Here is a 13,406-nt window from a genome sequence, read left to right as displayed (position 1 = left end):
CGCTGATACATTTAGACCGCAACCCCTGCTGGGTCTCCTCTTGCCCCTGCAGGAGCTGTCTATAAATCCTATTCCTTTCATTCCTGCCTTTGGTTATTGTCGGTGAAAGTCATTTATGAGACAAGAATCCCAAAAGACACTGGCGATGAGCTGCTGGAGGGCACAGCCCACATTAAGAGCTGCACCGCACCACTGGAGAGTGGAGAAGAACCCAGCCACCCAGGGAGCTGTCCGGCATCCCCTGCTGTGATTAGGTGCTAACACTATAATGGGCTTTCTTGGCTGCTAAGGCCCCTGGCTTACCCAGACACCACCACTACCCAAGGCAGTGGAGCCTCAAGCTTCATCTCAAACTCTGGTTGCAGTAGGCCCTATCCCCTAAGGCTTCCATCGAACCCCAAGCTTCTTTAATGCCAAAAGATATTACTCCAAATTCACAATTTACATAAATTCCTAAAAATGAAGGACAACCTCAAGGTTGTTGAGGTGAAAAAAGCTCAAGTGACTTTGTTCTACATACAAGGTACCTCTTGGCCTCCTTTATCAAACCAAAGGCACCCCCAGACCACCTCCCGCCATGTGCCATGAAGGTGATTTGGCAAATGGTCCCATCTCTGCACTGTGCTTTAATCCGTGTGCTTCTGCTGGTCGCTGGCCCTGCAGCTCCACTGTCCTAGCTGCCTTCCATCTTTGTCCTAGTGCTCACACAGGCGATGGACCAAATCAGCTCAGCCACTCCACCCTGGTCTTGTCTCACATATACTGAGACTTTCTTAATTTTAATTTAATATTCATTTTTTAGTTGTAGTTGGACACAATATCTTTATTTCATTTACTTATTTTTATGTGGTGCTGAGGATCGAACTCAGGGCCTTGTACCTGCTAGGCGAGTGCTCTACTGCTGAGCCACAATCCCAGCCCCTATACTGAGACTTTTCAAAGCAAATTGGTAGTAGTTCATTTTCAAAATGGGTAAGTGGTATTGGGGTTGTGGCTCAGTGGTACAGCACTTGCCCAGCAAGTGTGAGGCACTGGTTCAACTCTCAGCACCACATAAATAAATAAAGTCCACTGACAACTAAGAGAACATTTATATTAAAAAAAAGGGGGGGGATAAGTTATCATCAACTGCACATCTTAAGCAAAGACCGAAACATCCCAAGCTAACATCCAGACTCGCCTGCCTCCAAAATCCTCCTCCTCTTTACATAGGAGTCCAGGCAAGGAAGGTGAGGCTGAAGGAAAGGTGGGCTCTGTGAGGGCAGAGGATGAACTCTGGGTAAAAGGAAGGTGTACCACATGGATGATGTGCCAGTTGGGGAGCAGGTGTCGGGGCATTCCACTGCCCGGCAGCTAGCTTCCAAAGCAGGTGCCCCAGAGGCCTTGCTGAGTTATGACATGTGCCCAACCTTCAAATGCAGTGTTTAATAAAAGCCAAAAGACAGAATACCAAACTATCTTTACTGTTTACAGTAGTAAAGGGTAACATAATGTACAAATTGGTGAACAAACAACAGAGCCAACAACATCCCACCAGAGCCCATACAGCAAAACAGGAAATGAGGACATTTCTGCAAGATCTCAAGCAAGCGAGGTGATGGGTCACTGTCAGGTGACTATAAAAGGCAGAGAATGGCCATCAAGCAGCAATGGATCCTTACAGGACGATAGGCAGAACTATGAACATTTTAATTGGTAAAGATTCCCAAATATCTCACAGAACTGGAGTCACTGTTCTAATGCATAATTTCGATGCTTATTTGGACAGTGGCAAAGTAAAAATCCATAAGAACACTAAGTCACCTTTCTGTGGGTTTCTTTTGCAACCACACTTTGAAGCAGCTCTTTTATACAACATAACTGCAAATTCAGTGATATTTCATCTTACTTTATATAAAGACCATAATTATCTGTTAGAAGTAAATCTGAGGCCACAATACAATTACCAAATGAGAAACATGGTAATTATTTCCTGGTTTTGAAAAGATAAAAGCTGGTTTTGGTTGTGCCAATCATTGCCCACATACCCACACCCAAGCACCGAGTGCAGAGGTGGCATCCTGGGCCTCAGACCCAGAGGGGGACACACTCAGGAGCAGAAAGCACTTGGGCCTTATTACTGAAGGACTTATTTTGTTTTTTACCTTTGAAGAAGTGTTCCAGTATTTTGCCTTCAACTATACCATATGCTTGATGAAGTCTGTCATTTGCAGCTTTTAGAATTTTAATAATGCGCCTGGTGGAATTCCACCCCTCACACTCTCCCACAGATGCACAGTGTGAACATGAGCTCTCCACGTGATTCGGACAAGTAGCTCCAGCAGTGACCACTTCTCCAGGGGTGAGAGCCTGGCCACAGACTGAAAGCCAACATTTGGCCACAAGTTTGAAGGAAAACATGTTTTGAGAGGGGCAATGAACAAAACCGAGAACAAAAACAAACCCAAAACCTTAAAACTCATTTCACAAAGAGAACAATGTGATTGGCCCAATGTAAGCTGTAGACTCATCCCTGCAGAGTTTTGAGCTGCACTTGAAGTGCTTCGAGGATCGTTTCGGTGACTGTCCTTGTCTTTCTCGGACTCCTCTGTGATCAGCGTGGTCGCTCACCATTCAATAACAAATGCAAGGACGATGGCAGGGTGTGGGGTGGTCCCTCTGGAGGCCATGCCTCCCGTCTGCTGCTGGAACACGTCGATGGTGTCCTCATCCTCCATCTCCAGCTGTCACAGTTCCAGGCAGCCCAGCGAGAAGGGACAGGGAACATCAGAGGAAGGGAAGATGTCCGACTGCCCCCCCACACACAGCCTAGTCACCCCCTGCTGTGCTGTGCCACCCCTCCTGTGCAGCACGCAGGGAAATCACAGTGACTGCTTCCCACCTCGTGTGCTCCCACAAAGCTCAGAAGAATAGTCACAACTAAGAATTCTGATAGAAAAGCAGTGATTAAAAAATACACTGAGCGCTGGGAATACAGCACAGTTGGTGAAGGGCTCGCCTCCATGCACCAGGCCCTGGGTTCAATCCCAGCACCACCAAAAAAATAAATGAATAATAAAATAAACTGGGGCTGGGGCTGGGGCTCAGTGATAGAGCACTTGCCTAGCATGTGGAAGCACTGGGTTCGATCCTCAGCGCCACATTTTAAAAAAATAAAATAAAGGCATTGTGTCCATCTACAACTAAAAGGAATTTTAAAAAATAATAATAAATAAAGTAAACTGAAATATCTAAAATTCCTGGGACAACTACACAAAATCAAATTCCAGTGAAGAGCTTCCAGTTAGCCATGCAAGTGCGATGGTCATGCCTACAAAACCCAAAGGCAACTGGATCTCCAAGGAAGGGTCCACAAAGTAAAAGCCCACTGCGGACAGGGATCCTGTCACCCAGAGACCAAGGCAGAGGTGGACAAGCTTCCTGCTCCTCCAACACAGGAGGGATAGAGACCCTCCGACCTCTCCCCATTCTCTAAGCACGGGAGCTTCTGCAATTCCCAAGACTGACTGAGCCCAGGACAGGAGTGGGAGCTCCCAGGAGGCGTCCCAGAAGTCCCTTCTAGGCCCGCTGCAGACGCACCTGGGGAGGCTGGAGCCAGGAAGCGTCACTGCTCCTCCATGCCACCTGCTCCTGGCTCCCCACTCCAGCCCAATGCCCACCAGCCCTTTCTGCTCTCTGCCTCCCTGGGGAATCCTTACAGCGCCCACCCCTTTGGCTTAGTCATGTATGATTTCCAAAGGTGGCTAGAATATTTTTTGCAATAATATTTTGCAATAATATTCCCAAAGGTGGCTAAATATTACAATAATATTTTCAACATTTATGCTATTAAATGTCTTGCAAAAATATTTTCACGTGAAACATTCCAATTGATTCTCACCACCTCTAAGGAAGAAAAAACAAGTACCATCTCCAGTTCACAGGTGGACAAAACTGAGACTCCAAAGCAAGTGACTGAGGCCACAAGGGTCGGGTGTGGTGAAAGAGCTGCACTGGGGACTCGAGCTGGAGAACATCTGGCTCCAGGGACAAGCTCTCTGCACCACAGCACCAGGCCCTTTGCCGTGAGGAATGCGGGTGCTCACCTGCACTTCCGATGGCACAGGACATGACGGGCACCCTGCCCACCCGCAGCACTCACACAAGATGCCACAGGAGACAGGAATCAGGCCCACGTCTAGCCACTGACTGACTGCAACCACAAGCTAGGAGTCCACAGAGCCACGGCAGGGGTCCTGGCAGTCCCACCAACGGCCCTGGAAATCAACATGACTAAGCCAATGGCAGTCCCACCAATGGCCCTACAGCACAAGCCCCACCCTCAGATCCCACCTCAAAGTCAGGGTGAGGTCTGACAGTGCCATGTTCTCATTTGAAAAACATCCCAAAATGCCAAAACTTAAAATCTAATAATTCAAATGATCAAGAAAATGTAAGGCATTCTCTTATGTGCAGCCCTCGGTAATTCTCAAATAAGCATTCCAAATGGCCACTGTGCAAACGCAGATGGGGAGGAGGTCCTGGACACACAGAGCTGGCTTCATACCTGGGCTGGAGTGTCTGTTTCGTTAATTGGCTGCCCATCAAACCTGAATCTAATCTGTCTCATTGACAAGCCCTGGAAAGAAAAAGCAATCACCATTAAATATCCCAGATAACACAGCTTAATTCAAGAAACAAGAATGTCTGTCAAACTATCAGAATTCTGAATATGCACTGAATTATGACCCAGCTGAGTATGAATACAGTGGCCCTCGACCACCCTGGAAACGGCTCTCTGACACCCTCCTCCTCCCTGATCCACCCTCTCCATTCCACCCAGAAGCCAAGCAGCGCTTCTGTGAGCCAGCACCACTGCTTCCCCTTTACAAAGTCCCCATGGACACACAGGTCAGGTGGCAATGAAGGAAGTGGCAAGAAGGCCACATGGAGGGCAGCAGGAAGGAGGGGCAATGACCATCCACGTCCTGAGGGAGCAGGTGAAGGTGGCTGAGGACAGAAACACTCATTGGTCAAGCAGCTCTGCTTCCCTGCAACAGGACAAACAGGGCTTGCGACTTGGCTGCCTCCGGAAGCTGCAAGGAATAACATGGAGAAATGAAAAGGCACAAACCCTAAGGACAAATGGAGAAGGGAGGAGCCAGCAGATAGGCTGTGCTGCAGGGCTGGTCACTGCTGGTCCAAGGACATGGACCTCGGGTCTCAGGGTGCAGAAACCAATGAGTTGCAGGAGGGGTCAGCCAGTGACCGGGGACAGAAGCAGCATGCAGCTGATTCTGATGGCTGCTGAGCAGATCCCCATGTCATGGCACCAAGTGTCCCTCCCAAGGCAACCAACAAAATGTCCACTTCCTGGAGACGCAGACTTGGGAGCAGGCACCGTACTCCAATGGGCCTGAGCCCCTCAGTCCTCCACCTGTGTTCCAGGATGCAGGACAGAGCCATCCACTCCTGGGATGCTTAGTGACCCTCAGATGGCAGCATCTGGGTGCCCCAGTCAGCAGTCCCAGCAGGCCAGCACCTGTGGACATGTGGGCCCCTCAACACACCCCCGAGCACAGCACTCGCCATCAGCATTTTGGTGTTTCCTCCTTCACCATGAACAGGGAACTAGGGGCAGAGGACATTTCAGGAAAGACAGAAGGTGAGCTCAGACAGAAGGGGAAAGGCACCGAGGAGAGGGGACACGCACCAGAAGGGCCACATGCGTGCACACAGAGCCCTCCGCAAGGTGACAGCCGCTGGCTGCTGCTGAGCAACAGGCACAAGCAAAGAACAGACGGAACAAAGAACTGATGGAAATTACAATCCTGACAGAAATAAGAATGGTCGTGTACAAAGACAGAGTCGGGGGAAATGCCCAGAAAGGGACCCACAGCAACAGCTACACCCAGAGCAGGACAGAGGAAAACCAGCCAAAGGACACCGTGGAGGACGGTGACTGCAGCAGGGTCAAGAATCCAGGAGGGACTGCGACCAGGAAGGACAGAGTGCACCCCCTAGTCGAAGCCGACTTCAGACGGAGAGGGAGGCTAAGGAGGAAGGTGAAACTAAGGCCCGGGAAGACGCTCAGGATACCCAAGACAGAGCTTCACAGAGAAGACGGGCCCCACACACGACTGTATCAGGACGTCATCAGTGTCATGGAAACTGCGCTGCAGGCTGAAAGGAAGGGATGCAGTGGCTGCTGAGGAGAGGGAACTCGCAAGGCCCTCAGCAGGACCAAGGAGAGGCAGGGGAGGCAGGGGACAGTACTGGAAGATGCAGGGGCTCCATCCACCAACACCCAGACACTACAGACCAGCAAAGCAAAGACAGCAGAGAGCAGCCCAGCACTGTGGACGTGTCCTGCCGCGACCATGCAACGGGTGCCAACTCAGGGCCACGGGACAGTGTGCAGAGGGCAACCTCGGGGGCTCCTCTCCCACCCTCCACAGCTGAGAATCACACAAGGTCACAGCCTAGGAAGAAGGAGTGTGAGTGTGCAGCTTACTGCACTCCCAGGGGCCGACAGCGGCTAACCCAGGAGCAGGGTGTGAGAGTGGGGGCCAGAGGCCCAGGTCTGCATTCCAGAGATTTTGTCTAAAACGTATTGGAAGCAGGGACTGCCAAAGCCAGTGTGGAAAGCAGAGGTGACAGTGTGCTGAAGAAAGGCAGTTTCACAAGCCACGCCACATCCAGGGGCCCACTCAGGACAGGCCCCTGCCGAGGGCCACCCAACCACAGGGCTGGGGCAGAATCCAGGAACAGCAAGCCTGGCCCACCACAGGCACACAGCAGAGAGCAGCAAGCCCAGGATCCAAAGACTGTAGGGGTTGCTGGACAGCACCTGCCTGCCCAAGGGACACCATGTGGGCCCTGGTGGGAGCAAAAGACAGGTGGCCCGAGCATAAGCTGTGGCCCTCAGGTTCACGTGACACGAGCAGCAGCATCCAGAAGTGGCCGACCCCTCAGGACACTGAGGAGGCTGACTACTTTGAAACCTGGTCAACAAAGGGGGCAGCCCAAAACAGAGCACCTGCCTGTCACACCTGAGGCCCCCGAAATCCCACGCTCCCAGCACCACACACACACAAATCTAAACCCTGGGAACCAAACTGTGATAAGGGCAGTCTGTCTGCAGGAGAATCTCGGCTACCCAAGGGAGGCGTCAGGACACACCAGCTGCTGCTCCTGAGCCGGCTGTCAGCCCCACCCAGGAGGCATCACAGAGCGCCGTGCCTGCCCATAATGCACCGCCACCCATGAAGGCGTGGGCAGAAAGAGTCCCACTGGTGGGAGCTAGCCCAAGACCATCTGCCAACTGCAGGAACATGGGAGATACCCATGCCCCAGCCAGAGGCAGCCCTCAGAACCCTGGTGCAACTGTGGAGGGAGGGCACCTGCGTCCCCAGGCCGCCTAGGAACTGGGGCAGCAGCCTGTGGCCAGCCCGCACCTGCCTCTCGCAGTAGGCCTTCATCAGCTTGCTCAGTGGGGTGTGCCTCTTGATCTTGAACTGCACCACCGAGCCATCCTGCCCCGCCACCTTCAGGTTGATGTGGTCATTCTCCGTCTTCACACCCTCCTGCAAAAGACAGGACACAGCTTCAAAAGTTGGCTCAAGATAATTGTGAATCAGGAGGATCACAATTTCAATGCCAGCCTCAGCAAAAGCCAGGCACTAAACAACTCAATGAGACCCTGTCTCTAAATAAATAAAATACAAAATAGGACTGGGGATGTAGCTTAGCGGTCACGTGCTCCTGAGTTCAATCCCTAGTACCTCTCCAAAAAAAGAATATTCTGCCAATTACCAATGTGCTATTAAATATTGAATGATAAATGAAAAGATCTGAACTTAATGACATTCTCCATTCCCCTTGTTCAGTCTGCCTCAAAATATTTTTAAATAATTTAGCCCATTTCTAATTCTTACAATACACACAAAATAAAAATAGTACAATAACAGGTGCACAGTACAAAAATGAATTATGTATGTTTTTTCATGTAAGTTAAATGTTGTTCTCTCATCATATCAAAATAATGTGCATAGGGGCTGGGGTTGTGGCTCAGCAGTAGAGCGCTCAACTAGCAAGTGCAAGGCGCTGGGTTCCATCCTCAACACCACATAAAAATAAGTAAATAAATAAAGGTATAAAAAAAAGATAACTGTGATTTTAAAAGGCAAGTCTTTAGGTAACAGTTGGTTTTATTAAAAAGTCATTAAAACCAACCTAATTCTTAAAATTCTCCAGCAATTCAGAGTCACTCATGTGACTTTTATTTTTACACAGAATTTATTTCTAACTTCCTCTCACTAAGCACCCACGCATAAGGAAATGTGGGACAGAACTGGAGTCTCACAGAAAAAGCTGATTGAGTCAAAGAAAAAAAAAGTCATTTAATAACAATCTTGGAAAAAATTAAGAGGAAATCCTTCTTTGTCCTAAAATCGCTCTTATGAAGGTAATAAGAACACATGTCCACAGGTTACCTGACTGGGGAGACAAAATCAACATCCACAACCTTGAGGGACCCTGGCACCCTGAGGGCTTTGTGGGGACCAGATTCCATCGGGGGCTCCCCGCTGCGATGCCATCACTAGGACCAGAGGAGCCACCTCTGTGAAGTCTCCACTTCCGAGCAGTCCTGTCCTGGGGCTGGGGGAGCTCAGTGGTAGAGCAGGTGCCTGGCATGCACAAGGCCCCGGGCTCTACCCCCACCCACCAAACCCATCAGCCTATCTGATGGCAGTCATCCCGGTGCTTTATTTTTATATAATTCAAGAGACACACAAGCTACCCAACAATAGCATAATGAGGGTTCTTTGTTGCCTGGAAGCACATTTTGAATCAATTCCAAACTTTATGTTAAGGGGCAGTGAGCCACCTATATAGGCCACTTAGTCTGAAAAGGAAGTGAGGTTCCAGAGCTATTTTCTGTTTTCCAAAGTACGTCTGGCCCACCAGATTGGCTACCTGGGAGTCCACAGGAATGACCTGTTTCTTAACAACCCAGTGAGGCCCTCTGACCCAGCGGAAGGCCAAGTCCAGGGCATCTGCAGAGTCTGTATGTCTTCACACACAGGCCTGGCTAGAGCCCAGACTCCACGGAAGCACCCTGTCCCTCTGATGCCAGCTGCTCCCTTCTTTTCCTAATGGGGAGAGTCAGGCGCCCTCACTCTCTCCCTGAACACCTGGAACACCTGGCCAGAAAAGGGGAGCAAGGTGCGGAAGGCTTGCACATTCATGAGCCGTGGAGCTCCCTGTGCACAGCCCTGGAGATCTGGCAGGAGCAGAGCCTGTCCAGGGAGCTATGGTGGCCTGAAAAGTGGCACCTGGGGTGAGGGGCTCCAGCAAGGAGCTGGTAGACACATGTCCCTGTAGCACTTACCCACCCCTCTGGCGAGGGCCAGTGGCCAAGTGCCTTCCTCCTCTTGGGGAATGCCAGGGCTTGCCCTGCAAGCCACAGCCCTCTCCAGAGCACAGCTCCAGGCCTGAGCAAGGTGGCAATGCCGATCAAGGGACGTGAATGACCCAAGGCCCCTGCTCCGCCACAGGACCCCTTGAGCTTCCCCCTTCACTGCCCAGAGAGTAAGGATGCTCAGGCTTCTTCATCTAAACAGATGCAGGACTAGAACCCTGAAGCCAGCAGAAGCACAGCAGGTGCCAGCACAGGCCAGGGGGCAGGCCTGAGACACTCTGGCCCCCTAACAAGAGACACCAAGAGGGAACTGTCCCAGCCCTCAGTGAATCTAATAAGCAAGTGAACTTAGGAGTTAAGAAAGAAAGCTGAGGCCAACCTGGGCGACTTAGCGCCTATCTCAAAATAAAAACTAAAAAGGGCCGGGGATGTAGCTCAGTGGTAAAGCACCCCTGGTTTCAATCCCCAGTACCTCAAAAAAGAAGAAAATGAAAAGACCACATAAATCTTATTATATTTACCTTCATTAAGGGAAGGTGGGGTAGAAAAGAGCTGGGCTGAGGCGGGAGGATCCCGAGTTCAAAGCCAGCCTCAGCAGAGGCAAGGCGCTAAGCAACTCAGTGAGACCCTGTCTCTAAATAAAATACAAAACAGGGCTGGGGATGGGGCTCAGTGGTCAAGTGCCCCTGAGTTCAATCCCTGGTACCTCCCCCCCCCCCAAAAAAAAGAGCTGGGAGAAGTAGGAAAGTTGGCCCACCAAGGTCACATTCCCATGTAACAAAGCAGAAACCCAGAACCCATGCAAGCTCAAGAAACTGACAGTGAAGCATCTGTGACCCAGTGACCATATTCTCTCCAAAAAAAGACAAACTGCAACACAGTAACCTAATTGGACAGGGGCACACATGAACACCAGATTCCTGGTACTTGGACTCAAAGACCCACTGTTTTTTTAACCTCCAGCCAACAGCCTTCAAGGCCAACCTCTTCCCCTCTGATCTTACCATATAAAACCCCAGACAACAGACATCCATTGGCAACCCTCTCCTGGGACCCACCCTTTCAGGAGCTCTGCTTTCTATTACTCCAATAAATCATGTTACTTTGCTCTTGCCCTTTGTGTCCCTGGATTTCATTCAAATTCATAAGACAAAGAACCCACCCAACCCCATGCTCTGTGCTACAAAGTTACCTACAAAGCACAAGGGCATCTGTGCCTGGCCTAGGATCAACAGGTGCTCACCCAAACGGTCTGGGTGGACAGTGGTGTAATAAGGCCCAGGGCTGCAGTTGGACCTTTCCTCAAAACTATCACTCATGGGGCCAGCGGAGGCTTTCGGGTGGGTTCCCCCAGTCCTGACAGCCAGGAGCCCTCAACTGAAAGAGAGGATGATCTATTTCAGGACCAGGCAGGTGATGGAGAGGCAAAAAGCATTCGGCTCAACATTTTGTTATCTACTGATTAAAACAGACCCCAACAGGTCAGAACACAGGACCAAAACTTTCCGTTTAATTAGGAGTCAGCAACCTTGGCCTTCCCAGGGACTACAGTGGGGCCTGAGAGGCGCACTCCCGAGTACCACGATAGCCAGCAATGCATCACAGGACTGCGATCAAGGTGAGCACGTGCAACCAGGACAGCGATGGGGGGTGGGCACCCACCTCAGTACTCAGATGGAGGGCGTGCACCCCAGGACGTAAAAGAGGGGTGCAGCCCAGGACTCTCATAGGTGTCTGCCCTACAGGATTGCTATGGGGGTGTCCCAGCACCAAGGAGCTATGGGACTGCTCAGAAGGGACGACTTGATGCTCGCACAGTCACGCGCTGCCTGGGAAGCTGGACTCGACCTGCAGCCAGAGGTTATGCCGAGGAGAGGGGCGGTTGCACCCGAGTGAGGACTGAGGAGAACACGCCAGGTGCAGACGCGGGCGCTGCACTCGCCAGCAGGCTCTGCGCTCAGCGACCGCGGCAGCCAGAGACGGCAGGCTGAGCAGACCGGGTCCCAGGCCACCAGCCCAGCGGCTCCCCAGAGCTCCAGGCTGACGGGCCTAAGAGGCGGAGTCGAGAGCGGGCACGTAGCCCGGGGGCGGAGCCAGGGCGGATCCGGGAGGCGGGGCGTATTCCGGGGCGGAGCCATACGGGAGCGAGGCACCATCTGGGCGGGGCCGGGCAAGCCGGGCCCCGAGGGCGGAGCCGGGCGAGGCAGGGCGTGGCGAGGCGCGATGGGGGCGGAGCCGGGCGAGGCGGGGGCGTGGCGAGGCGCGAAGGGGGGGGCCGCGGGCGCCGGCGGGGGGAGGGGCGGCGGCGCGGTCCGCGAGCCGAGCTCCCGGCAGGTTGGCGGCCCGCGGCGGCGGCTCTGCGGGCAGCTGGCGGGACGGGCGTCGCGCTTACCTTGGGCTTCTCCTCGGACATGGCTGCGCGGCGACGGCAGCGAGACTCGGAGGCGGAAGAGGCAGCGCGAAGCGGGCGAGTCACGCTCTGGGCCCCGCCGCTCTCCCGCCGCAACTGCTCGCGGGGCCGCGCTTTATCCCCAAATCCCGGCGTGCCGGTTGGCTGGGCGGCGTCACGTGGCTGCGCGCGTGCACGATGCGCGCTCCCCGTGCCTCGGGGGCGCGCTCGGCCGGTCGCGGTTCCAGGCGGTTGGAAATGCGTCACGGGGCGGGTCCCGAGCGTCCCGTGCCCCGGGGGCGCGCAGGGCCGGGGGCGCGCAGAGCTCCAGGGTGAGGAGGGACCCAGGGCGCCGTGGGCGCGCCAGGCTCCCGGTTGGGGACGGCGCCAAGGTGCGCAGGGCCCGGGGTGGGGGCGGGGGCTCAGGGTAGTGGGTGCCTGCGCTCAGGCCTGGGAGGCTCTCGGGCGTGGCAGGCCCAGCGGTGTGCAAGGTCAGGGCCTGGACGGTGTCTTGCGGGGCCTGGGCACAACCTGCCCTGGTGGTTCCGTTCCACCCACCTAGCCCTTACCAAGTTTAGTTCCGTGGGCAGAGCCCAGGCCCCTTTCCTGTGGTGCAGACTGCACTTCTAGGAGGTAAAGGAAAATTAGGGCAGCCTGGCCAACCCTCTTCAGGGGCCCAGGGAAAGAAGCAAGTGACCTGTCCTGGCTTTCGGAATAGGCTCTACGCCCTTCACTGACTTGAGGTGAAGGTCCCAGTTGCAGGCCGGGAGTGTTCCAGGCCTGCAAGCCTCATCCACTGAAGATAACCCACATTTTGTTGGTTGAGTGAGCCTGCACAGATTCCTGGATCCTGAATTCTAGGTGGGGTAGCCAACCATCCAAAGTCCCCTAGACAGGGGAGAGCTGCCAAGTCCTGCTGGCTGCACCTCCCACTCAACACTTAAATCCAGACTGCATTCTCCATCCTCCTTCCTACCTAATTCCAGTTTGGGGCCTTCGGAACCCCAAAAGTAGAAAGCACCTGGGAGAACAGAGTGGCAGGAGACACAGGAGGACACCCTTGTGACTCACGGTTCTGTTGTTTCTAGAATGCTGTCCTAAGTCACCCACACCCAATCCTCCCAACGCATTTTACATAGGAGGAAACAGTCTGTTGGAGGTGAGTGACACACCCAAGGTCATACTCTAAGAAGCACTACTGGAGTCTTGAGTTAAGGCAGCAGTCTTGACCTGTGTCCAATGCAACTCTGACTGCAAACCCGGGGATAGGTCTCAAGGAAACAGAATGTGTTCTCAGGTGGTCAGAGAAAATGGGCAGAGAACTTGAACCTGTGTAGTTAGGATGTCCTCCATGTGTCAGGGAGTATGAGTGCCACCTCACCCTGTCCTTCCTTCTGTATCCTGATGTCCTCAGAAGGGATGGACCAGTTAGGACTGATTCACCCACCCCCAGGCATGCCAAGCCACGTGCTGGCCAGCTGTGTCCAGAGCAATATAGCAGTGTTACCGCTGTTGACCGGCTTCCCCAATGTTGAAGTATAACACCAGAGAAGCACGCCGAGGCAAGGTCAGAGTGGAAAGTAGAAGTTTGTTAAAGGACAGCAGAAAAGACTT

The 13,406-nt window shown here is 53.0% G+C and overlaps 1 protein-coding gene across 1 annotated transcript; it reads right to left on the bottom strand.

Moving 5' to 3' along the window:
- Positions 1–1,442: 1,442 nt before the first annotated feature.
- On the bottom strand, positions 1,443–11,928 carry Sumo3 (small ubiquitin like modifier 3). The gene is made up of 4 exons (XM_027922259.2): positions 11,796–11,928; positions 7,437–7,565; positions 4,547–4,618; positions 1,443–2,723 (listed from the first exon to the last, which is right to left on the bottom strand). Exons 1-4 carry the CDS (start codon positions 11,814–11,816, stop codon positions 2,607–2,609), a joined length of 339 nt encoding a protein of 112 aa, XP_027778060.1. The 5' UTR covers positions 11,817–11,928; the 3' UTR covers positions 1,443–2,606.
- Between the last annotated feature and the right edge of the window lie 1,478 nt (positions 11,929–13,406).

This window comes from Marmota flaviventris, chromosome 8 (assembly GCF_047511675.1).
Source record: "Marmota flaviventris isolate mMarFla1 chromosome 8, mMarFla1.hap1, whole genome shotgun sequence".
Classification (NCBI taxonomy): Eukaryota; Metazoa; Chordata; class Mammalia; order Rodentia; family Sciuridae; genus Marmota; species Marmota flaviventris.
The sequence above is the reverse complement of the archived record's forward strand: the minus strand, read 5'-3'. Positions and strand labels throughout refer to the sequence as shown.